At 44.1% G+C, this 27,234-nt stretch overlaps 1 protein-coding gene and 1 pseudogene across 1 annotated transcript; one reads left to right on the top strand and one right to left on the bottom strand.

Annotated features, from left to right (window-relative positions):
- Positions 1–560: 560 nt before the first annotated feature.
- Positions 561–10,001, top strand: LOC135558949 (electrogenic aspartate/glutamate antiporter SLC25A12, mitochondrial-like; annotated as a pseudogene).
- Positions 9,956–21,750, bottom strand: LOC135558950 (dynein, cytoplasmic 1, intermediate chain 2a-like). The gene is made up of 15 exons (XM_064993196.1): positions 21,575–21,750; positions 17,266–17,383; positions 16,874–16,928; positions 16,270–16,394; positions 16,050–16,151; positions 15,795–15,957; positions 15,607–15,706; positions 15,322–15,447; positions 15,056–15,202; positions 13,417–13,530; positions 13,197–13,330; positions 12,944–13,088; positions 12,542–12,682; positions 12,329–12,454; positions 9,956–12,232 (listed from the first exon to the last, which is right to left on the bottom strand). The coding sequence occupies exons 1-15, from the start codon at positions 21,692–21,694 to the stop codon at positions 12,119–12,121; spliced, it is 1,830 nt and encodes a 609-aa protein (XP_064849268.1). The 5' UTR covers positions 21,695–21,750; the 3' UTR covers positions 9,956–12,118.
- Between the last annotated feature and the right edge of the window lie 5,484 nt (positions 21,751–27,234).

Raw genomic sequence — 27,234 nt, 5'->3', positions numbered from 1 at the left:
CTTTTCCTCCCCCCCTTTCCTCAACCCCATTGAGTAATGTTTTTCTACCTGGAGGTGGAAAGTGTATGATCATCGGCCACATGACCAAATGTCCCTCCTGGATGCAACGGAAGCCGGCTGCAGAGACATCTCAACTGAAGACTGTCAGGGGTGGATAAGGCATGACAAGCGTTTATATCCAAGGTGCAGAGACATTTCAGCGATTACTGGATTACTGCTTCAGGGTTTCCAGTCTACCAGGTTGAGTGAGTTTCAGTCTCAGAGAGTGCCCACAGGTCTTTAAATAATTGGTTGATGTGTAACCTATAGGTCTATGCATGCAGAATACACCTGGTTTATTATTCGTTTTCCCAAACTCAAAATGATGTGTGACCAGGTTAATTGGTCAAATTATCTGGATTGTGGTCAGTGAGTTGGTCTGTTTTCAGGCTCCGATTTCAAACCTGTGCAAAAAGACGTATCCTTACAAAATCTACGGAATGCTCAAACCGTGGAATGTTGGCACATGATTACTACAGCTAACACACCTCGTTTTTTAACAAAAAAAGACAGATGGGACACACTGCACTAGACTAGCGGGTTTGTTGCAATCGGTTCAAATTGCACCGGAGCTCGCTTTTTTATTTCATTTTTTTGATATTCTCCAGTGAAAGCGTTTGCGCCAGCGACTATACGTGACGTCAAAATCAGTATGGCATTCGAGGTGACTTCGGCATTGCTTGCTTTACGTTTTATATAAATAGTTTTTAATGTAGTCTACATGCTTTATCTGCTTCGTTGTACATAGTTTTTGGGATCATTTGACTGCGCTAACGCCCGGTCTCTGGCCTTGAATGAACAGCCACAAACCAGTTGGCGATAGGGCTAGCAGCTGTATCTTTTGATTATCATTGCAATACTACAGCTAACTGACAATATTGTGCAATAATGACAACCGCATCACTCAACTACCCACTCGTCTGATCTATTCTTTGCGGTTTTAAACCCACCGAGTCATTGGAATGGTTTGTGTCTTCATCTGAGTAGATAGCTACAAGAATAGCAACACAACTTGGAAACAGTTAACTACTTTCGTTAGTTAGAAACACTGTTTTTCATGGTCAACTCGCCTAAACAGTAATAGCTTGTGTGATTGTTTTTTTCCCCATTGGCATGCGTTTTGACAAGTAATTGTCGGTCTCGTATAATCGCAATCTTTCAAGTCTTTTTTGAAATATTTTAATTTGTTATTTCCAATCGCAAGGACACAACCTCAAGGAATTCCAGTTTTATCCAATTGTCACCAGCTAGATAATATTTATTACTGATAACGTTAGTTGTCATCAACCAAAACTGCTGATCTGTTTGCATTCAGCTATATAAATACGTTCACTGTGTTTTCGCTGCACAACGTCATATGATGCGTTAATACAGCGTTTCCCAAACTCGGTGCATGTTTTATTTATTTCCTTAACACTACACAGCTGATTCAAATGATCAAAGCTAGATGATTCGTTGATTATTTCAATCAGCTGTGTGGCAAGAACCAAAACGTGCACCGAGTTTGGGAAACGTTACCTTAACGTTATACTATTATTCGTATTGCTTGGCAGGTGCAATCCACCAAACGAGCGGACCCGAACGAGCTGAAGGATATTTTTCAGAAGGTAAGAGCATCTCTGGTTGTCCTTCACGCCTGCTGTAGAGTTCATTTCAGTGTGAAAAGATTTTGGGCTAGGGTGAACTAATTAGAGGTCTGACATCATTTAGCTTGCGGGTGTCTTGTGAGGAGCTGTGTGACTGAAGACTGTCAGGGGTGGATAAGGCATGACAAGCGTTTATATCCAAGGTGCAGAGACATCTCAGCGATTACTGGATTACTGCTTCAGGGTTTCCAGTCTACCAGGTTGAGTGAGTTTCAGTCTCAGAGAGTGCCCACAGGTCTTTAAATAATTGGTTGATGTGTAACCTATAGGTCTATGCATGCAGAATACACCTGGTTTATTATTCGTTTTCCCAAACTCAAAATGATGTGTGACCAGGTTAATTGGTCAAATTATCTGGATTGTGGTCAGTGAGTTGGTCTGTGTGACTGAATCCCCTACCACGCACAGTGCTTGATTTGGGCAGAAGTTCAATGGAGTTGAATACCGGAATCTCACAATGTTCTGCAGCTTGAACTCCTGATCTTCTTACAGAAGTATTAGTTCAAAAGTATTGTGGACGCCTACACCTAAATGTAAACCGACAATGAGTACTGACACCCATTTCAGTCCAAGACGAACACCACACACACACTACAGTGCTAGTCAAAAGTTTGGACACACTTAATTCAATGGTTAGTTTTTTTTTTTTTTTTTTACTATTTTCTACATTGTAGAATAATCGATGAAATGACACATGGAATCATGTAGTAACCCCCAAATATTATAGATTTGTCAAAGTAGTCACCCTTTGCACAATCTTGGCATTCTCTCAACTAGCTTCATCAGGAATGCTTTTCCAACTGTCTTTAAGTAGTTCCCTGCATATGTTAAGCACTTGTTGGCTGCTTTCCCTTCACTCTGCGGTCCAACTCATCCCAAACCATCTAAATTGGGTTGAGGTCAGGTGATTTGTGGAAGCCAGGTCATCTGACGCAACACTCCATCACTCTCCTTGGTCAAATAGCCCTTACACAGCCTGGATGTGTGTTTTGGGTCAATGTCCTGTTGAAAAACAAATTATGGTTCCACTAAGCGCAAACCAGATGGGATGGCGAATCGCTGCAGAATGCTGTGGTAGCCATTCTGGTTAATAAGTGTGCCTTGAATTCTAAATAGATCAGACAGTGTCACAACCTCCATGCTTCACAGTGGGAACCACACATGCAGAGATCTGTTCACCTACTCTGCGTCTCACAAAGACACTGGTTGTAACCAAATTTCTCACATTTGGACTCCTCAGACCAAAGAACAGATTTCCACAGGTCTAATGTTCATGTTTCCTGGCCCAAGCAAGTCTCTTCATAGTGGTGTACTTTAGTAGTGGTTTCTTTGCAGCAATTTGATCATGAAGGCCTGATTCACGCAGTCTCCTCTGAACAGTTGCTGTCTGTTACTTGAACTCTGTGAAGCTTTCATTTGGGCTGCTATCTGAGGTGCAGTTAACTCTAATGAACATCCGCTGCAGCAGAGGTAACTTCCTTGCCAGTTGTGGTCCTCATGAGAGCCAGTTTCATCCAAGCGCTTGATGGTTTTTGCGACTGCACTTGAAGACGCTTTCAAAGTTCTTGACATTTTTCTGGATTTACTGACTGACTTCATGTCTTAAAGTAATGATGGACTGTCTTTGCTTATTTGAGCTGTTCTTCTGTATACCACCCCTACCTTGTCACAACACAACTGATTGGCTCAAATGCATGAATTCCACAAATTAACTTTTAACAAGGCACACTTGTTAATTGAAATGCGTTCCAGGTGACTACCTCATGAAGCAGGCTTGAGAATGCCAAGCGTGTGCAAAAGCTGCCACGGTGGCTATTTTGAAGAATCTCAAATATAATTTTCATTTGTCTAACACTTTTTTTTGGTTACTACATGATTCCATATGTGTTTTTTTTTTTTAAACCCTGGAATGAGGTAGGTGTGTCCAAACTGTATGTTTCACCTTGTAAGATGATTTCGGGGCAGCAGATTGTAGATTCGGCCCTACAGTGAGGTCCTCTACAGTGAGGTCCACCTTGGTATGTCAGTGTTTAGCAGGAAACACAGTGACACTGTCTATTTCTGTTTTACTCCCCCCCCCCCCCCCCAGCATGCCAGTGTTGTGGATGCAGATGGCGAGAAGTTGATGACCCCAGGGGACTTTGTCCAGAAGTACCTGGGCCTGCACACACAGATCCACCACAACCCCAAAACTGTCCAGCTCATTGCCGGTGTAGCTGACACAACCAAGGACGGGTGAAGAGCTGCCTACGTTAACCCTCTCTCTCATCTGTCTCTTTTGCTATCTTTTTTGATTATGCTTAGACTGCTGTCTCCCTCATTCTGTTTGTCTCCTGTCGTGCTCCCGCTCCACATCAACCATGGGAGATTGTTTTCATTGTGCAGAAGGCTCCTGCAGTAATGAATGATAGAGGTTTCATACCCACACATACAATGGTGACGCTTAGATCAGTTCATTAGGATGTTATTTGGTCTAAGAACAGAAGCTGCCTTAATGGGTGCTCATAGATTAGATCATACGCCCTTTCAATACACTTAATCCACTCTTAAGCTTAAATAGTTCATGATTCTGAAAACATTTACTACTTCAAGGTCAAATGTCTCAAAGTAACAGGTGTGCCTTTTTTAATGGTTAGGATTCAGCGCTCTCACCGCCGCGGCCCGGGTTTGATTCCTGGTCAGGGAACTAATGTTTTGAGTGGCAGGTAGCCTAGTGGTTAGAGCATTGGGCCAGTAACCAAAAGGTTGGTGGATCGAATCCCCGAGCTGACAAGGTAAAAATCTGTCGTTCTGCCCCCGAACAAGGCCTACCGGGGAACAGTGGGGTACCTGCCAACATTGTAAATAAGAGTTTGTCCTTAACTGACTTGCCTCGCTTTTAATGAAGGTTAAACAAATAAACAACGTAAACAGTAAAACTACTAAGTAAAGTTTGTAACCTACATCAGTCATGGAATGGATACAAGTGTAAGTCGCTCTGGATAAGAGCGTCTGCTAAATGACTTAAATGTAATGTAATGTAAAGTGTGTGTGTGTCTTGCAGGGGGAAGAAGCACATGTCTGCCATTCAGCGCTGTTTAAAAGTAACAACCTACCATCAGCGAGTCTTTTCACTTAAGTCTCTAGAGAAATGACCTGAAATCCATTACAATTGGTTTACACTATTTGAAATGCATGGAGTCATTTTGAAGAAATAGTGCATGGCCTAATTTCTCCCTACATCACTGCTGACATTGTTTCAGTAAAAATGGAACCTTTCTCCCTCTGATTGGATCTGTATCTGAAGCGTTGTCCTTCATGGCATCTCGCATATTGTTTTAACGTTGCTTCTCTCTCTCTTTCTTAAAAAACCACACAGGCTGATCTCATTCCAGGAGTTCTTGGCATTTGAGTCAGCGCTGTGTGTTCCGGACGCTCTCTTTATCGTAGTCTTCCAGTTGTTTAACAAGACCGGCACTGGAGACATCTCCTTTGGTACGTATGTGACTGTTGGGGTGGTGGCGTTACCTGCTTTCAACTGTTTCCAGCCCCCAAAAGAATGCACATATGTTAACGCTGGTCTGTCATAGAATGAGCAGAACCGATTATTGTCCCGGTGTTCACAGATGCACAGAAAGAGAGAGATGATGCAAAGACTTTTTTTAAATGGCCCAACTAATATGGCCGCCGTTCCTCCCCGTCACATAACGTTGCATTGAATGGGAATGTCCATTCTGCTCATTCTAATTCTATGTTCTCTCGATCTGTCCATCCCTCAAACAGAGAATGTGCAGGACATCTTCAGCCAGACCACTGTGCACCACCACATCCCCTTTAACTGGGACTGTGAGTTCATCTGCCTGCACTTTGGACACGACCGCAAGAAATGCCTCGGCTACCTCGAGTTCACCCAGTTTCTACAGGTACACACACACACACTCAGTCATGCATACGCTCCATGGCGCTCACGCGGTGACATATTGCGCGTGTGAAATTCCAATAGCATAACAACATGGCATGAACGTGTATAATTGCAAGAAATTTGCTTTAAAACTCTGTTCTCTCCGCCCTGTGGCAAATGTGTAGAAAATGTAGCTTTATAAAACGGCCCTGTTTTGTCTCCGGCAGAGGAGGGCATCTAAAACTATGCCAGTGGCCTCGCCCGCTACCACAGCCTACGTTAACTTTGCCACCACTGTTGAAAAATATCCTAGGGGAAGCACTGCACACGCTCTTCTCTACCTACAGGAGTTGCAGTTGGAGCATGCGCGCCAGGCCTTTGCCCAGAAGGACAAGAACAAGAGCGGCACGATCTCTGCCATGGACTTCAGTGACATCATGGCCACAATCCGACACCACATGCTTACAGTGTTTGTGGAGGAAAACCTGGTTTCGGTAAGAGCGAGTATGATTGTGTGTGTGATAAGAGAGTCCCCGTTAACAGAGGGAGTAATGGAGAGGGCGTCCCTGTTCTAACGCCTTCCTCGGTGCGATTGTCCTCCCAGGCTGCGGGGGGCAGCACCTCTCACATGGTCAGCTTCTCCTACTTCAACGCCTTCAACGCTCTGCTCAACAACATGGAGCTGATCCGCAAGATCTATAGCACGCTGGCCGGGACCCGCAGGGACACACAGGTCACTCAAGGTAAAACAGGCCCTTGCGTATACCCACACACACACATTCCCATCGTATACCCCCCCACACACACACACACACACTGTACTGACACAGCCACACTGGTCAGAAGTGCTCCAGACGTGTGAGAGGAGTAGCGTGATCCCACTTTGCCAGTCGTCTGTCAGGAGGGGAACTGTCATTGGCAAGCTCTCTCAATCTGCAGTATGTGTGGATGCACAGCGTGTGTTATGCAGACCATTAACCCATCTCTCTCTAGAGGAGTTTGCCCGTGCTGCGAACAAGTTTGGCCAGGTCTCTCCCATGGAGATTGACATCCTGTACCAGCTATCAGGCCTACACTCCCACTCTGGGTAAACATGCACTGCTCTAAAAGCCTCGTACTGTATACACACCCGTTCACCTGAGTGTTGTGGTAATGGCGCGGTGTTGTCTCAGGCGCCTGAACTTTGCTGACATTGAGAGGATAGCCCCGCTGGAGGAGGGAGCGCTGCCCTATCACCTGGCCGAGTTACAGAAACGGGTAAGAGACATGCATTTGTTTGTGACTGCGCGTGAGTGAGTGTACATGTGAGTCAAACTCTCCTCTCTCTGTGTAGCAGAGCCAGGGTGATGGTTCCAGGTCCGTACTGCTGCAGGCCGCAGAGTCGGCCTACCGGTTCAGCTTGGGCTCCATTGCTGGAGGTAAGGGACTGGGGGTGATGTAAGGAATACTTTCATGGAATATATCCACCCCCCAAATAAAAAGTGACTTGGTTAAAAAAAGAAGTTTTGCCTAGTTTCAATAGCACACTTATGTGTGTGTCTCCTAGCTATGGGAGCTACGGCAGTGTATCCGATAGACCTGGTGAAGACAAGGATGCAGAACCAGAGGAGTACAGGCTCGTTTGTAGGAGAACTGATGTACAAGAACAGCTTTGACTGTGCCAAGAAGGTGCTGCGCTACGAAGGATTCTTTGGATTCTACAGAGGTACGGACGGACACTGTGCATTCTTGGTTGCTCTCCTGCTCGCTTTTCCTCCCCTCTTTGCCTGCTATTTTGCCTTTCTGCACTGTCCTTGCATTTCTGCTGTCTCTTCTGTTGATGGAAAAAGGACTGCAAGACTGCCAAGTATTGTTGGCTCACCCACACTGCATCACTCAACCGGCCTCCATCCATTCACTTCTTCCTTTGTTCTTTAATTCTCACCTTTTCCTTCATTACTCGTACTCTCTTTTTCTCCCCTAAGAAACTGTTGTCGTCATGAGACGTGGTTCATGTCATATGTGGACTCAATCTCCCATGCTGCCCTGCAGGTCTTCTTCCCCAGCTCATAGGCGTGGCTCCAGAGAAGGCAATCAAACTTACGGTGAGTCTCACTCCTCCCCCTCCACTCAGCCAATCACGATGGACGTGCACCTTAAGATAACGCAACACGTATTTTGTTGAAGACATGCCTGACTATTTTCTCTGTAGTACTTATTTGCTAATTTATCTCCTCGCTCTCTGTTCTCCCTGTAGATGAATGACTTTGTGAGAGATAAGTTCACTGGTAAAGACAACACCATTCACTTCGCTGCTGAGGTGCTGGCCGGAGCCTGTGTGAGTGACCCGACGACCAAACCTGTTCCTGTCAAACTTCCCAACTCTAAACGCGTCTCATTCTGTTCTACCTGAATGGGAAGCTGTGGTTAGCCTCCCCTCCCATGTCTTTCGCACTCATTTCACCTTATGTCTCTCTCTCTGCAGGCAGGGGGTTCCCAAGTGGTCTTTACTAACCCGCTGGAGATTGTCAAGATCAGACTGCAGGTGGCAGGAGAGATCACGACAGGACCCAGAATTGGCGCCCTCAGTGTCATCCGAGACCTTGGCTTGTTCGGCCTCTACAAGGTAGGCGTGTGTGGCCATTACGTCTGGTGCCATTGTTCTTGTATTTTGGTAAACGAAAGCCCGTTTGATTGAAAGTAATGTCTTTTATTTTCTTGTCTATGTAGGGTGCTAAAGCATGTTTATTGAGAGACATCCCGTTCTCAGCCATCTTCTTCCCAGTGTATGCCCACACCAAGGCTCAGTTTGCCGACGAGCAGGGTAGACTAGGCCCGTTACAGCTGCTAGCTTCTGGAGCCATCGGAGGTACACACGCTTCAGACCTATTCACACTTTCTATTCTACTCGATTGATAAAAACAGTCATGGCCTCAAGTGACACCCTTTCTAACTCCATTTCCCAGGCATCCCTGCTGCCTCCCTGGTGACACCTGCTGATGTCATCAAGACACGCCTGCAGGTAGCAGCGAGGGCGGGACATACCACCTACACTGGAGTCATGGACTGTTTCAGGAAAATCACGCAGGAGGAGGGATTCGGAGTACTGTGGAAGGGAGCTGGAGGTGTGTGTTGTGGTGTTTGTCTGTCAAGGTGACTACACAAATGGGAATTCACTTTCTGTCTCGCTCTCTCCCCCCCCCCCCCCCCAGCTCGTATGTGTCGATCCTCTCCTCAGTTTGGAGTAACTCTGGTGACCTATGAGCTTCTACAGAGGTGGTTAAATGTGGACTTCGGAGGACAGTGAGTGCACGCACACACTCCGCACTGTTATAACCCAAGATACCACTGAGTTAAGCTCCAATGTCTCATTTCCCTCGATCTTTCTCCAGTCGTCCGACGGGGTCTGAGCCCACTCCTGAATCTCGTGTCTCTGAGCTTCCCCGGTCTGTGCTGACCACGTTGGAGGCTACCGTCTGGCCGCGGCCACCTTCGCTGGCGTGGAGAACAAGTTTGGCCTTCATCTGCCCAAGTTCAAGTCCTCTGGAGTGCTCTCCATTCTCTCTGACCCCGTTGACCCCTCTTCTGCCCCCCCCTCAAGAGGCTGCCGCCCCCCTAAAGACTAGCCTCTAACTGCCTTCCACCACCACTCCACGAAGGGCTATGCACTTAGACAGACATGCATACTGATCAACACACACATTTTGAGGGGCCATGTACACCGATATGCACACACGTACAGTCCTAGGGGCCATGTGCACCGATATGCACACACGTACAGTCCTAGGGGCCATGTGCACAGCTATAAACACCAACAACCCAGGGTCTACTCTAGTGCTCTTACCCTGGTTCTGGAGACATGACTGTAGGTCCATTGTTGAAGCAGGCATTAACCTGAACACTACTGTTGTATCTCCAGTGGCTCTCCTTTCTTTCCATTCTGCTTTTCATATGAAATCAGTGGTTTGAAAGGAGCCTTCTCTCTCTCTATTCCTTTGCTCTCTCACTCCCATTCCTCTCCATCTCTCTCTGGTGGCTCCTCTTCTCACGAATAACTGATTAAAATTTTTTGGGGCGCTACTATGATTGGACAGTGTGTGGAAGGCTTTACTCTGAGTGGGCCTTGCACAGGAAGTTGCTGTACAGAGACATGACACAGCTGGAAAGGAACATTACTGATATTAGAGCAATATTAATGTAACATTTTTCTCCAATGTTATGGTAATGTTAGCGCAACGTTTCGGTTACAGAAATGTTGCGGTAATGTTAAAAAGCAACGTGACTCATGTTGGAGTTACGTTAGATTGACGTCGGGCCTTCGTCTCTTGAGAATCACTCTTACTGATCTACAGACCTTTTCAAACTGTTTGAGGAGAATCATCGGCAAAGGATTAGGTAACTTAAATTCATTCGGTGTATTTTATTGAAATAAACAATGATTTAATTTCACACCTGAAAATATTTTATATCAAGGAGAATGAACAGCAAAAATGGCCAAGCAAAAGCTAACCAATAGTTTTGGTGGAAAACTAGACAAAATGTAATTAGATACGCAACATATCTATACAGAGTTTGGTAAACTCCAACAAAGAATTATAATGGACAATGTTGTGACAAGTCTTGTTGAAATACTAACTAGAATTCGGTACCCAACATCGAGGATAGTTTCAGAAGGCACTGTACATGGAGTTTGGCAAAGTGTTCAGACCCCTTATGTTATAGCCTTATTCTAAAATGGTTTAATAGTCCCCCCCCCCTCTCTCAATCTACACACAATACCTCCATGACAAAGCAAAAACTAATTTGTAGAGATTTTAACTAACTTATTAACGGAAATATTACATTTACATAAGTATTCAGACCCTTTACTCAGTACTTTGTAGAAGCACCTTTGGCAGCGATTACAGCCTTCTTGGGTATCACGCTACAAGTTTGGCACATCTGTATTCTGAGTTTATTCCATTTTTCTCTGCAGATCCTCTCAAGCTCTGTCAGGTTGGATGGGGAGCGTCGCTGCACAGCTATTTTCAGGTCTCTCCAGAGATGCTCTGGTTGGGCCACTCAAGGACATTCGGACTTGTCCTGAAGCCACTTCTGCGTTGTCCTGGCTGTGTGCTTAGGGTTGTTGTCCTGTTGGAAGGTGAACATTCGCCCCAGTCTGAGGTCCCTGTGTGCTCTGGAGCAGGTTTTCATCAAGGATCTCTTTGTACTTCGCTCAGTTCATCTTTCCCTTGATCTTCCTGTCACTGAAAAACATCCAACAGGATGATGCTGCCACCCCCATGCTTCACCGTAGGGATGTTGCCAAGTTTCCTCCAGACATGGTGCTTGGCATTCAACCCAAAGAGTTCAATCTTGGTTTTATCAGACCAGAGAATCTGCTCCCGCCAATTGCTCAGTTTGGCCGGGTGGCCAGCTATAGGAAGACTCTTGGTGGTTCCAAACATCCATTTAAGAATCACAGAGGCCACTGTGTTTTTTGGGGACCTTCAAACCTGCAGACATTTTTTGGTACTCTCTCCCCAGATCTGTAGCTCGACACAATCCTGTCTCGGCGCTCTACGGACAATTCCTTCGACCTCCATAGCTTGGTTTTTGCTCTGACGTGCACTATCAACCGTGGGACCTTTTATATAGACAGGTGGGTGTCTTTCCAAATCATGTCCAATTAATTGAATTTACCACAGGTGGACTTCAAGTTGTAGAAGCATCTCAAGGATGATAAATGGAAACAGGATGCACCTGAGCTCAATTTCGAGTCTCATAGGAAAGAGTCTGAATACTAATGTAAATAAGGTATTTCTGTTTTATTTTTGCGACAATATCTAAACCTGTTTTTGCTTGTGTAGATTGCTGAGGATTTGCTTTTATTTAATACATTTTAAAATAATGCTGTCACAAAATGTGGATAAAGTCAAGGGGTCTGAATACTTCCCGAAAGCACTGTACTGTATCTATGGCTCTGCTTGGGTCCACATCTTTGTATGAGGGGAAAACATCATTATTCATGCTTTCAGGAAGGAGACCGAAACTGTTTTCCTATTAAGAGACCTACAGGTACATTTACATTTTCAAAGAAAAAGTAATAACTTTGGTTCATAACTTGCCATGAAGAATATTTTTAGTTAATTTAAAAAGCCTTTTTTTTGTCTTGGATATTAGTAACGCTATCTGCAGAAAAAGTAATATGTTTAAAATATGTGCAACCGAATGTGATAATTGTTGCTATAAAAGCATGGATAAATAAAATTGTTGCTAAAATCTGAGGACATGGCTGTCCTTGTCTATGAAGGTTGGAATGTGCATAGCATGGGTGATATTCTTCTGTTCTTCACCATCAGTTAAACACACATCGTCAGCACATGGGGAACATACATGCATGCATACATCTGGATAATGTACAAATACAAAGTAGTGAAAGGGTACGTTTTGCATATTTAGAAAAGGACTGGAGTTGGAGAAACTGTCGACGTTCTAGAACCCTGAGGGATAGACATCACGCCTGCTCCAACCAACGGGAGGATTTGGAAGCAACAGGGGAGTGGTCCCCAAAGTAACCCTGTTACCATGGTGATCAGGCGAGTAGGCGCTGCGCGGCGAGCTCGTCTCCTTCGTCTCGGTTCTCGTTGATCTCCACGAGCGTGCGCACAAAACGGGTCCACTCATCTGCTTTGGGCACACAGATTTGCTGTGGAAACGAGAGAATATACACGTACACGGGTTACACACAGGTATGACATGTACAGTATATCAAGAGCTGTAGTATAAGGGATGAATCTCTCGCCTCTCCTACGTCGTAGACCAGCACCTGCCCGTCTGAGTCTCCTGTAGCGATTTCTCTCCCTGAGTGAGCCCACCGCACACGGTTCAGGGCAGGAGACCCATCCACAACCACACTGGCACTGGGCACCTAGGACACGCACAATGTTGCACTGTTCATATGCATATCTGTTGTTTTGCACCGTGTGTGTGTGTGTGTGTGTGTGTGTGTGTGTACCTCTGTGTCGTTGTTGAGGTTCCACATGTCCAGCCGTCCTGATCCATCCACACAGGCGAAGAGGGCGGGGTGAATGGGAGACCACATGACATCATACACATAGTCACAGCTGTCCTCAAACAAATACAGAGGACGGGTACTCTACAGAGAAACAATTGGGAGAAAGGGTACGTGTGTGTTGCCGCAAAGCACAGTAACCGGTGCCAGTAACAATGCCCGGGACACAGAACGAACCATTCCTGCCCCCACTGCCACAGAAGCTGCAGATCACGGCTCAACCTGCCCAGCCACCTCCGGGCCCATGGCCAGCCAGACCCACACAACAATCGGGACCCGCAACACCTGGAGGGAGATCATACTCCACTACGAGGGCTCCCAGAAGAAGACTTATGTGTGTGTTACCTTGGTGGTCCACAGCTTAACGGTCCAGTCGAAGGAAGCAGAGATGAAGAGATGGGAGAAATCCACGGGACCCCCGGCACTGTGACAGCTCAGTCCAGTGACTGGACCGTGGTGTCCCTCAAACACATCACTGATGCCTGCCTTACTGTAGCCCACACAGACACATAAACACAATGTTAGAACACACACACACATATATATTGGTGTTGGCCACAAAGTGATGTCCACAAAGCAAAGTTCTGAACACACACACCTCCCGTGGCGGCAGGCGGTGTAGACTGATCCATCTTCACTCCCAACCACAAAGTTGTTGACATCGCCCAGAGGGAACGCCATGGAGGTCACTGATACTGCCTTAGACTGCTTAAACACCAGCTCCAGACTGTCCTGTATCTCACACACACACAGCAATAAGACTGCCAAAACACTAACTTCGCAATGTCCTAGAACACAAACACACACTGCAGCCGTACCTGTGGTTGAGACAGCATGTCTAGGTTCCAAGAGCACATCTTTCCGTCAGTAGAGATGCTGATGAGGTTGTGAGCATTTTGGGTCCCGACCACGTTCACACAGTACACCGGGTGCTGAATATCACAGGACACCGTTAGAAATGAGTGATGTTTCCATGTAGCTAACATGACACAGTCCAGTCTATATTTAGCTGATAGTAGCTTGTACCCGTAAAAGAATATCTAAACATTTTCACAATTTGAAAGCTATTGAGCACTCAATGTTGATTACGTGGCCAAAAGTATATGAACATCTCCTTCCAAAATCATGGGTATTAGTATGGAGTTGAGCCACCCTTTACTGCTGTAACAGCCTCCACTCTTCTGGGAAGGCTTTCTACTAGATGTTGGAACATCACTGCGGGGACTTGCTTCCATTCAGCCACAAGAGCATTAGTGAGGTTTGGGCACTGATGTTTGGCGATTAGGCTCGCAGTCGGCGTTCCAGTTCATCCCAAAGGTGTTCGATGGGGTTGAGGTCAGGGCTCTGTGCAGACCAGTTAAGTTCTTCCACACCAATGTCTGGCCACTTTAGTTGTGATACAAACCTTATCAAAACATTTAGGCCTATGGGCTAGGCTACATGACGTGTGCGACTATGATTAAACAAAAGGCATTGTTTCTTGCCTTAAACTGGACATCATTCACAAGTGATGTGTCATTCAGAAGTGATAGGCTAATAGTGTCACCCATAAAGACTATTCTTGATTTAATCTTGTCTTTGCATGTACTAAATAATATGTGTGTGAAATTCGCTTTGATTTAGAATGGACCATTATATTGTCTCAACAGGGGCAGGGGGAAAAATACATGTAATCTCTACACTTAAATAGGGAATGGAGGAAGCTTTTCCTGTGGTTAATTGTCATGCCAGGTAGGCTATACTCCTGTTGTAAAGATAAGCAATGTGCTAAATATTAGGAAAGTTGAGAGAAAAATATAATAGGCCTTTCCTATAAAAAAATGATAGAATCCTCTTCTTTTTAATAGAGGCCATCACTCTCTTTTTTTAGCCTATAGAAATGTGTGCAACATGAGCTCATGGGTTCTCATGAAGTGTTTGATTTGATTTTCGAATACATTTGCATTGATGTCAGAGTGATTAGAGGGACAATAGAGGGCTGAGTACCAGGCAGTTAGCACATTTGGTAGGCTATTGATGACCATCAGAGCTTGGAGGAGACTAAATTGTCATGTGTAATTTGACTGCCTTCATGATTCGTGACCGCTGGTGTAGCAGTAATACGGTCACCACGACAGCCCTCGTTGCAACCGAGGACAGATGATTTTTTACACGCTATGTCCTTTAGCACTGACTGGTCCCGTTCTGTGAGCTTGTGTGGCTTACTACTTTGCAGCTGAGCCGTTGTTGCTCCTAGACGTTTCCACTTCACAATAACAGCACTTACAGTTGACCGGGGCAACTCTAGCAGGGCCAAAATTTGACGAACTGACTTGTTTGCAAGGTGGCATGTTGAAAGTCACTGAGTTCTTCAGTAAGGTTATTCTACTGCCAATGTTTGTCTATGGAGATTGCACGGCGGTGTACTTGATTTTATACACCTGTCAGCAATGTTCCTTTGTAGTGTATATGAGTTACCGTGTGAGCGGATGCAGACAGTGGAGTTCTCTGTACAGATGTTCTTTTGTTGCTCCTGTTGTCCCATAGGACGATCTGGCCTGAGTAAGTCCCACCCACAATCAGGTTAGGATGGAACCTGGCGAACGCCGCTGACATCACCGCAGACTGGGGAAGAGACACAGAGAAGAGAATTATATTCACAGAGAGGTGGTGTGTGTGTGTGTGTGTGTGTGTGTGTGTGTGTGTGTGTGTGTGTGTGTGTGTGTGTGTGTGTGTGTGTGTACCTGGCAGTGGAAGGTGTATTCAGGTGTGGTCTTCTTATACTTCATATTCCAGACCAGAGCCACTCCGTCCGGCTCATGAGGAGCATCTTCATTGTTGTTGTAGGAGGCCACCAGCAGCTCAGGGTACTGAAACAAACAGCAGACAGCAGTCAACAGGGGTAAAACAGAAGTGTATCAGGAATCAAATACACAGATTTGCATGACTCTAACAGAGTCCAACACAAGAGAATATGTAACTCTTTAAAAGATAGGCCCTAATCCGAATCATCACACACACACTCCTACCTGAGGAGACCAGTCCAGACAGGTGACCACTCTGTTCTTGGACCAGCGCTCGTCTGAGAACACCCTACTCAGAGACATCTTAGCCCCCGCCTGCATCTCACTGGAAAGGAAGAAAGAAATATTGAGAGAGAGAGAGAGAGAGAAATAAGAACACACACCCGAACTACTATAGAGAGTGTGTGTCTCACCCCTCCTTGTCCTCCAGGTCTCGGCCACTGTAGTCGAAGCAGACGTCCACTCGCTCAGAGAGAACCCGCTCTACAATCCTGCTCCCTCGATCGAAGAAGGCCATGAACTCCTCAGTGTTGAGCAGGTGCATCTTCTCCTCTTCAGTCAGCTCCTTGGGAGGGACTACACACACACACACACACGCATGAATATCAGAAGTGGTGTAGGCCAGGGATAGTCAACTTACAGAGGCAGGAGGGTAAAGTCAAGCTCACCTTCTTCCTGCTTCTCCTCCTCATCAGCTTTCTCCTCCAGGGAGTCCTCTGCTGGCTTGGGATCGACCATCTCCTCCTCTTCTTCCTCCTCCTCCTCCTCCTCTGCTACACACGCACGCACACACACCCACAACATCATGCTCACAACAACACATTGTACATTAAAACATTCAAAGTGTGGTGTAGAATTGCCCGCTAACCCATAAAACACAAAGTTTACCTGGTGTAGCCTGGGTGTGTGTTTGTGTATCGGCGGGGGTCTGTGTCTCCTTGGAGTAGGACACCATCTCTTTTGGAGGGAAATCCACCTGGGTCACCTTTGCCATGCCAAGCCTAAAACCTCGCCTGGACAGGAGACACACACATAGTCAGAGAGACACATACAAACTTAAAAACACAGCCACACCATTATACAAACACTCACACTCCACATCCAAACACACCATTACAAAAACAAACACTCTACATGTGCAAGCAGACAGCAATGTGTATGATGCTAACAAGGGCCATTCAGGGCCACCAAAGAAATGACCAAGAGGAACAGAAGAGAGGAGCAAAACCACAGCCCAAGTAGGGGAATGTGTCTTATAGAGTAAGAAAGAGGTGAACCCCAGTAGTTCAGAGTCAGAGTACAGCTGCAAAGTAAAGGGGTCAGGATCCCAGGGTAATGTCCTGATACAGCCACAACACACCACCAGGGGGCAGCAGAGAGAGAGCAGGAAGAGAGAGTGAGTAACACAGAGAAAGAGAGAAAGCTGGCAGGTTAATAATATACACTGAGCATACAAGTACTTAATCACAAATACACAAACACACATACAGACCTAGAGTTTCCATCTCCAGAGTCCTGGCTTCCAGACTCGCTGCCCACTGACTTGGCTGAGGGAGACATAAGGGTAGTGACTAGATAGTGAAACAGAGGCTGGGCTGTGTGGGGGTGTGTGTGTGGGGGGGGTCAAAGAATGAGGGAGTGAATAATTGAGTGAATGAGTGTGTGAATGAGAGAGTCTGTTGGTTAGTAGTAAATGATGGGAGAGAAGAAAAGAGAGGAAAAAGTAGGGGACAAGTGGCACGCTGAGGCTTCATGCAAAAATGCTTTTTTTTAAACCGAAGAGTGTGTACGTGTACGTGTGTGTGTGTGTGTGTGTGTGTGTGTGTGTGAATGTGTGTGTGAATGTGTGTGTGTGTGTGTGTGTACACGTGTGTGTGTCTTTACTGTTGGGTATATCAGGGGTGATCCCCATGCTCTGCAGCAGAGCCTCAGCCTCTCTCCTCTTCTTCTCCAGGTCAGAAGAGTCATCTGCTGCACCCCCTTCCCGCTTCGAGTCAGACCCCTACAGGGGGAGAGAGTGGAAGGGGGGAAGAGGGAGAATGGGGAGGAAAGGAGAGGCAGCGTGAGAGGGATCCATTGAATTGGAGAGACAGGGAAAAAGATCACATAATAAATACAATATAACCATGTATAAATACTGCATAGGCTATTACATGACACTAATAATAATAATAATAATATACTATTTATTTTACTTGTATTTATTCAGGGGAGCCCAATTGAGACCAGGGTCTCATTCTCAATAGTTCCCTGAGAACAAACAATTCACAAATTAACATGATGATACAATAAAACAGCAACAACAAAAAAGAGCGACAAGATACAGAAGATACAGTACGTTTCACAACACAAAAATGATTACAATCAACCAAAAAAAAATGTGCAAACGTCAGTGGATTCATTCCTCATCAGCGTTCTAAAGTGCCCTATTGTCACCAGGGATTCAAGACGTAACGTGGATTGTAAAATTATTCCAAACATAGTGGGTGTTAAAACTAAATGCTGATTTACCTAGGTTGGTAGAGACACGAGGGATTTCAAGTGTTAACTAACCCTGTTGTTTTTATACATTACCAGAGAAGTGAGATATGTTCAAAGCTTGTGCAGCAGAGCTTACAGTGCCTTGCGAAAGTATTCGGTCCCCTTGAACTTTGCGACCTTTTGCCACATTTCAGGCTTCAAACATAAAGATATAAAACTGTATTTTTTTGTTAAGAATCAACAACAAGTGGGACACAATCATGAAGTGGAACGACATTTATTGGATATTTCAAACTTTTTTAACAAATCAAAAACTGAAAAATTGTGCGTGCCAAATTATTCAGCCCCTTTACTTTCAGTGCAGCAAACTCTCTCCAGAAGTTCAGTGAGGATCTCTGAATGATCCAATGTTGACCTAAATGACAAATGATGATAAATACAATCCACCTGTGTGTAATCAAGTCTCCGTATAAATGCACCTGCACTGTGATAGTCTCAGAGGGCCGTTAAAAGCACAGAGAGCATCATGAAGAACAAGGAACACACCAGGCAGGTCCGAGATACTGTTGTGAAGAAGTTTAAAGCCGGATTTGGATACAAAAAGATTTCCCAAGCTTTAAACATCCCAAGGAGCACTGTGCAAGCGATAATATTGAAATGGAAGGAGTATCAGACCACTGCAAATCTACCAAGACCTGGCCGGCCCTCTAAACTTTCAGCTCATACAAGGAGAAGACTGATCAGAGATGCAGCCAAGAGGCCCATGATCACTCTGGATGAACTGCAGAGATCTACAGCTGAGGTGGGAGACTCTGTCCATAGGACAACAATCTGTCGTATATTGCACAAATCTGGCCTTTATGGAAGAGTGGCAAGAAGAAAGCCATTTCTTAAAGATATCCATAAAAAGTGTTGTTTAACGTTTGCCACAAGCCACCTGGGGGAGACACCAAACATGTGGAAGAAGGTGCTCTGGTCAGATGAAACCAAAATTGAACTTTTTGGCAACAATGCAAAACGTTATGTTTGGCGTAAAAGCAACACAGCTCATCACCCTGAACACCCTATCCTCACTGTCAAACATGGTGGTGGCAGCATTATGGTTTGGGCCTGCTTTTCTTCAGCAGGGACAGGGAAGATGGTTAAAATTGATGGGAAGATGGATGGAGCCAAATACAGGACCATTCTGGAAGAAAACCTGATGGAGTCTGCAAAAGACCTGAGACTGGGACGGAGATTTGTCTTCCAACAAGACAATGATCCAAAACATGAAGCAAAATCTACAATGGAATGGTTCAAAAATAAACATATCCAGGTGTTAGAATGGCCAAGTCAAAGTTCAGACCTGAATCCCATCGAGAATCTGTGGAAAGAACTGAAAACTGCTGTTCACAAATGCTCTCCAAGGGGGTTCAAGGGGGCCGAATACTTTCGCAAGGCACTGTATGTAAACAAAAAGAGGAAAATTAAGTGATCTACGGGAATTTAGAGAGGTCCAGCTGACCTTCTGATCAAGGACGCTGGCGGTGATTATTAAACCTGTCAACTGTGATTTAAAGCGATGCGCGCTACACTGCACCCAAGGGTTTTAGAGTAGCGGCTGTTGCATTCGGATGAATGGTGTCACCATAATCAAGAACTGGCCGGAAGGTTGCCTGTACAACCTGCTTCTTGCTGTTTAAGGAGAGGCATGATCTAAACTCAGCAAAAAAAGAAATGTCCCTTTTTCAGGACCCTGTCTTTCAAAGATAATTAGTAAAAATCCAAATAACTTCACAGATCTTCATTGTAAACACTTTTTCCCATGCTTGTTCAATAAACCTTAAACAATTAATGAACATGCACCTGTGGAACGGTTGTTAAGACACTAACAGCTTACAGACGGTAGGCAATTAAGGTCACAGTTATGAAAACTTAGGACACTAAAGAGGCCTTTCTACTGACTCTGAAAAACACCAAAAGAAAGATGCCCAGAGTCCCTGCTCATCTGCGTAAACGTGCCTTAGGCATGCTGCAAGGAGGCATGAGGACTGCAGATGTGGCCAGGGCAATAAATTGCAATGTCCGTACTGTGAGACGCCTAAAACAGCGCTACAGGGAGACAGGACGGATCATCCTCGCAGTGGTAGACCCAGAGTAACAACACCTGCACAGGATCGGTACATCCGAACCTCACACCTGCAGGACAGGTACAGGATGGCAACAACAACTACCCGAGTTACACCAGAAACGCACAATCCCTTCATCAGTACTCAGACTGTCCGCAATAGGCTGAGAGAGGCTGGACTGAGGGCTTGTAGGCCTGTTGTAAGGCAGGTCCTCATCAGACATCACTGGAAACAACGTCGCCTATGGGCACAAACCCACCGTCATTGGACCAGACAGGACTGGCAAAAAGTGCTCTACACTGACGAGTCATGGTTTTGTCTCACCAGGGGTGATGGTTGGATTTGCGTTTATTGTCGAAGGATTGAGCGTTATACCGAGGCCTGTACTCTGGAGCGAGATCGATTTGGAGGTGGAGGGTCCGTCATGGTCTGGAGCGGTGTGCCACAGCATCATTGGACTGAGCTTGTTGTCATTGCAGGCAATCTCAACACTGTGCATTACAGGGAAAACATCCTCCTCCCTCATGTGGTACCCTTCTTGCAGGCTCATCCTGACATGATCCTCCAGCATGACAATGCCACCAGCCATACTGCTCGTTCTGTGAGTGATTTCCTGCAAGACAGGAATGTCAGTGTTCTGCCATGGCCAGCAAAGAGCCCGGATCTCAATCCCATTGAGCACGTCTGGGACCTGTTGGATCGGAGGGTGAGGGCTAGGGCCATTCCCTCCAGAAATGTTTGGGAACTTGCAGGTGCCTTGGTGGAAGAGTGGGGTAACATCTCACAGCAAGAACTGGCAAATCTGGTGCAGTCCATGAGGAGGAGACGCACTGCAGTACTTAATGCAGCTGGTGGCCACACCGGATACTGACTGTTACTTTTGATTTTGACCCCCCCCCCCTTTGTTCATGGACACATTATTCCATTTCTGTTTAGGCACATGTCTGTGGAACCTGTTCAGTTTATGTCTCAGTTTCTAAATCTTGTTATGTTCATACAAATATTTACACATGTTAGGTTTGCTGAAAATAAACGCAGTTGACAGTGAGAGGACGTTTCTTTTTTTAATGAGTTTATTTCTATTAAAGAAAAACAGTCTACTTTAAATCTCAGCTTCTTAACTACCCACTAGGTACAAACGTCAATTCAACGTCGATTTCACGTTGGTTCAAAGTAATTTCATTGAAATGACATTGATTCAACCAATGTGTGCGCCCAGTGGGTAGCTAGCTCATCCATATGTTTTTTTTAACATAACATTTGTGGAAATCCATATACCCAAATATTTATAGGCGGCAACCTGCTCGACGAGAGAACCATCCATTGCATACATGTGTAAACCATCTGAAATATTCCTATGAGAATTAGAAAATAACACACATTTAGTTTTTGCAGCAATAAACTAACCATTTGAAATCAACAAGGGCTTTCTGCAAGGCGACTAAATCGGACTGAATCTCTTGCATAGCCTGGTCAGCAGTAGGGGCAATAGAATACATACATTTAATCTGCATACAGATGAATGTTATAGGGATGTGAGCCCCCACAACTCCTCCGCATCAAGCCAGCCATTAGCATGTTCTACTTCTCTTCTCTCTACTCACATCCTTCTTCTTATTCTTCTCCTCCTCCTTTCTCTTCTTTTCTTCTCTGATTTGGGCCAGGCGTTGTTTCTTCCTCTCCAGCTCTGCTTTCAGCTCACTCTTATCCTGTTTATCCGCCATGCTACAAGAGAGAGGGAACAAGAGAAGTCAATATGAGTTTTGAAGATCTAACTGCTAGCGTGTGTGTGTGTGATGGTAGCTGCTGGTGGTATCACACTGTAATCATGTGAACACAATGGGATAACTGTTCATGACAATGTGTCCTTTATCTGAGTGTGACATGGAAAATAATATGCTACGCTATGTTCAGCTGGGTTGTTATGTTGAACAAACGATTTCGGTCAGATCTTATCATGGGCACAGCGCGGGATAGAAATAACCCATACATTTCATATTGATTAATGTAGGCCTACTTTTTGTCTGTTGATTCATGCAGCAGATAGAATCATGAAATTACAACATTAATCAACGGTTTGTTATTAACAGTTCACTGAACACCAAATTAATTAGGTGGTTTATTGGAAACAGGTTGAGTGGGACACTGAATGACTGGTCACATCACATCTCAGTATGACTATCTGATTCTGCGAGAGCAGGAGCTTGGTCTCTGGCAAACAGTCGTCATCTGAGTCCTGATGCCAAGCTAGCCAGCAACAAAGCACACTGACTGCATTGAAAGATGCCGCTACATTTTACAATAGTAATCTATTTATCCACAAGGCAATGATCTCCTTGTCATTGTTGCAAGGGAAGGGCATTAGCTAAATAGCTAACGTTACAGCTAACTGCCGATAAATCTGAAAGTGACACTGACAGCTAACCGTAGCAGGGTTGGGTAGGTTACTTTCTAAATGTAATCTGTTACGGTTACTAGTTACCTGTCCAAAATTGTAATCAGTAACGTAACTTTTGGATTACCAGTAACGTAATCTCATTACATTCAGGTACTTTTAGATTACTTTCCCCTTAAGAGGCATTAGAAAAATATAAAAAAATGTATGTTACCAATTGAACGACATCTATTGCAGGATAAATAGGACTTAGAAATCTGGAAGTATAGATTAGCCAAATGGCTTTACCTTACCATAACCCTTAAACTAAGGACTTATTAGCCAGCCCTACTCTGTTGTTTATGATTTTGTTGTCATGGAGGACTGATTGGGCTCATTGAATTGAGATGAAAAAGAAATGCTGTGCTCATGGAATGGCAGGCTTTGAGCACTACTAAAAAGTGCTATTTACATGTGAAAAAAAGTGTTTTTGCTATAGGCCTACTGTTTAACTTTTGTTGGTGACACTTTGATATTTTGATAATATACAGCTGTTTAAAGGGCAAATCCACAGATGAAACAAATACAAAACGGCTGCCTGGAGAAATGTAACCACTCTCAGATTAATAGACAGAGCTATGGATGCAAGGACTGACCATCCATGATATTAACTCTATTATTTTAACCATGTTATGAGGCTATACAGTGTTTGTTTACATTTACAAACATTGGAGAAAAACAAGTTGACATTTTGAGTTCTTGTGGAGTTGAACTAAGTTCATTAGGCATTTATATGTTATATTCTTCAAGAATCAATGGATATATATATATATCTTAGCACAGCTGAAAACTTGTCCTAATTGAAGAAGCAATAAAACAGGCCTTCTTTAGACTTGTTGAGTATCTGGAGCATCAGCATTTGATTACAGGCTCAAAATGTCCAGAAACAAAGTACTTTCTTCTGAAACTTAAATTCTCACATGGAATACCCTTCAATTCTCAGAACAAAGGAGTTTCAGAAGAAAGTACTTTGTTTCTGGACATTTTGAGCCTGTAATCAAACCCACAAATGCTGATGCTCCAGATACTCAACTAGTCTCAAGAAGCCAGTTTTATTGCATCTTTAATCAGGACAACAGTTTTCAGCTGTGCTAACATAATTGCAAAATGGTTTTCTAATGATCAATTAGCCTTTTAAAGTGATACCTAGCTAACACAACGAACACAGGAGTGATGGTTGCTGATAATGGGCCTCTGTAAGATATTGCATAAAAAATCTGCCGTTTCCAGCTACAATATTCATTTACAACATTAACAATGTCTACACTTTACTTCTGATCGATTTGATGTTATTTTAATGTACAAAAATGTTGCTTTACTTTCAAAAACAAGGACATTTCTAAGTGACCCCAAACTTTTGAATGGTAGTGTAGGTGTATATATATATAAATGTTTTATATATATATATATATATATATATATGGAGGGGGGTTGGGCAGGGGGGGTGGAGCATTGGAAGTTAAGACCAGGTTATATATATATACTACCGTATATATTGTAATGACCTGACTAGATCATAAAGGAACAAGGGGAACCACTACTTCAAGGTATAAGAGCATGTAACGTCACCGATTGAAACGCCACGAGCACGCACCACCGCTAACTAGCTAGCAATCACATCGGCTACATTGACACAGGCTACTGTTTGGTCGTATAGCCCATAAGCCAATCGTGACCTTCTCTTGGGAAGCCCATAGGTAAGAGAGAGAACAAAGGCTTAACCTGGTCTTAACTTCCGATGCTCCACCCCCCCTGCCCAACCCCCCTCCACGCCTCTCCGCCAACCGCCAGGACGCGCTGCATCAGAACATTCCAGGCATTCCCGTGATTGGCAGATAGCAGGTTGATTGGCATGTCGAACCCCGCGAACACTGGGTACTGGTAAGTACAACACAACCACCTACTAGCCTAACACGTAACACACAGATGTCTGTGCGGGTCGCTACTATATATGTATAATTTTAAAAAATGAATGCAACTACCGATTTCCCCTTTAAATCTATCAAAAGTGTGCGAGTTTGAGCATGTGTCCATTAGGCCAATGGATTTTTTTTTATCAGCAATAAAATACTCATTTTTAAGCTGGGATCCGCACTATGCAAGATCGCATTTTTCACTGGCTGTCCACTGGTTTCAAAAACAACAATTGATAGGCAGTGTAAACTTCTTGAATTCACCCATTATTGGTTTCAAATACACATTTAGATTTGTGAACAGCCATCCACATCAACCACAATCCATAAGGCGCAAATAGTTAAATGAGAGAGCAGCAGTGTGATTCACATCAATGCGCTATGTAGATAACAATAATAAGTGATATCCTTATTGCCGTGGACTACACCACCATTGTCATCCTTACCTCCAAGCGTCCATTCAAATTGGATAATTTTAGGATGCAACATCAGTCGCTCCATTGGAAGATATAGCTTGGACAGTAGCCTATAAAAGCCTATTCCTGCACTTTTCCCGCGATCCATCAAACACATTAGTTGTGTCATTATAGTGGTCCCTGAGTTATGGTCAGACTCGCTCACGTTGAACAAATTTAAAACTGTGCCTTTTTTCAATGCTGATTTGAATGTCATTGAGAAACAGTGTAAAATGTTTTTTTCCTTTCTTTTTTCCTTGCTGAATTTAAAATGTATCCTCAAAGTAATAATGTAATTTTTCAAAAGTATCTGTAATCTGATTACACTATATTTGCTGGTAACGTAACAGATTACAATTACAGTTTTTTTTGTATCCCATTACTCCCCAACCCTGCTAGCAAGCTAGCTAAATGCGAACAAACAGTCAGTATGTTTAAGGTGAACCATCAAACATGATCAACTCGCGTATCACGTTTTTAAACTAATAAAACAAGAAAGTAGCTAGTATTGCATAAACTTTATATAAACAATGCTTTAAATGAACTCCAAATCGCGTGGTTACAGTAGATCGCTAGCTAACAGTACAGTACTAGGTAGGTGGAACTGACAGCTCCCCAGGCCCAAACAATGATGATGAATGGATGATGTCAACATACTGAAACGACCCTGGGTCGTTACTAATTAGTAAGGAATACTTTCCACACAGAAACTAATCTAAGGTCAGTTTTGTGTTTATCCCATCCTGGTTAAATTTGGAATTTGGGTGGATAATCTGATTCTAGATCTGTGAACAACTTCCACACATATTAGTGCTACCCTAGGATCATAACCAAAGCCGCCTTAACACTAACCGTAACCATTTTTAAGAGACGTCCCAAAGACCCATTATAGCAAGAACCATTTAGCTGCAAGGATGGAAAAATTGCATTTGAATAGCCTCATGTACCGCTAGATGGAGCCAATGGTTAATATAAAATAGCAGATTGACCCTGGCTTTTTCTCATCAAGGAGTTAAGAGAGTCATTCCCTGTAAACCCTGGCTCTCATCAACATTAAACGTCTGGGATAAACATTATATTCCAAGGTAGATCAGGTTACAGACATCTGTACTTTGGGGTCATCATGCTCTCTTTCTGATGTTACATGTCTTTGAGTTTGTGTACATTTGTTATAACACGTGATTGATATGTAAAATAAGGAATTAGTGGATACACATTGGACCTCAACTGTTGTTCAGTTCATTGCTTTGTACTTCTGCTAGAATGGCTAAACTGTTATATCAAGAGAACTGTTGAGCAAGTATATGAGCTATTTGTTTACAGTTAAGGGTAGTGGGTTGGGCTAAGAGTTAAAGGTTGAAATTATGTTGGTTTGAAAGCGTTGTACTTTGATCTTCCGCTCAAGCGTGGCCAGATACTGATGACCCCACGTTCCCTATTCACTTGCTCACTGCAGCTGCTTTTCAAAATGGCTGCCACCTCTCTCTATGCCTTTCTTATAGACTGGCGGACATTTGATGCTCTTGGAATGCCCTGGCTCTGGTTCTCATCACATGGCAGCAAGCAGTAGTCTAGGATCTTTCTCTCTCTCTCTCTATCTCTCTCGATCTCTCAACATTAGTGAACTAAATTTCTATAGGGAATGACTGTCATTTTTATACAGCATAAACTGTAATGTTCTTTAGGGCTCTTTGTGTGTGGATGGGAAGAGAAAGAGTGTGTGCACTTCTGTTCAATATACTGTATTTATTCAATCTTCCTCTGTAACAATGACTGTAAAGGGTTATCATTCTGTTACCATGGAAACTCATCTCATGATTTAAAAATCAGGTTACCATGACTGAGCAGGTGCATATCGGTTGTGTGTGTGTGTGTGTGTGTGTGTGTGTGTGTGTGTGTGTGTGTGTGTGTGTGTGTGTGCGTGTGTGCGTGTGTGCGTGTGTGCGTGTGTGCGTGTGTACGTGTGTGTGTGTGTGTGTGTGTGTGCATATGTGTGTGTGTGTGTGTGTGTGTGTGTGTGTGTGTGTGTGTGTGTGTGTGTGTGTGTGTGTGTGTGTGTGTGTGTGTGTGCATATGTGTGTCTGTGCCTCACTCACTTTCTCCACCAAATATAACCCGTTTCATGATGTAACTTGCAACTGAAACAAGTGGTAAAATACCCACCCCCCAACATACATACTCTCTCCCCCAAACTTAAAAAACAAGCTCTCATTCAGAGAAAAAAAAACATGAAATATTCACACGTTTCATTCAAGCCGGCAGATATGTATTCATAGATAGAAAACAGTGAGTTCAGTGATTGTGAATCTTATGCTTTTCCTCTACTCCCAGACCTACTGTAGGCTCTCACACACTAACACACACCACCACAAGAGTGAGTCTTTACTTAGTCAGGTGTGTGTGTGTGCATGTGTGTGATGATCCTTTCTCTATGATAACTTTGTGCTGTCAGAATCAGAAAT

The sequence above is a fragment of the Oncorhynchus masou genome, chromosome 17, assembly GCF_036934945.1.
Source record: "Oncorhynchus masou masou isolate Uvic2021 chromosome 17, UVic_Omas_1.1, whole genome shotgun sequence".
In the NCBI taxonomy this organism is placed as follows: domain Eukaryota; kingdom Metazoa; phylum Chordata; class Actinopteri; order Salmoniformes; family Salmonidae; genus Oncorhynchus; species Oncorhynchus masou.
This window is presented reverse-complemented; position numbering and strand designations above follow the sequence as displayed.

What these genes read in the sequence shown, in the direction of transcription:
- LOC135558950 (XM_064993196.1), bottom strand. Translation starts at nt 21,694, where the DNA reads ATGGCGGATAAACAGGATAAGAGTGAGCTGAAAGCAGAGCTGGAGAGG. An exon ending in TGTCTGCATCCGCTCACACG is followed by an intron (nt 13,531 to 15,055) that starts GTAACTCATATA and finishes TGTGATATTCAG; the next exon opens with CACCCGGTGTACTGTGTGAA. An exon ending in ACATGCTGTCTCAACCACAG is followed by an intron (nt 13,331 to 13,416) that starts GTACGGCTGCAG and finishes TGTGAGATACAG; the next exon opens with GACAGTCTGGAGCTGGTGTT.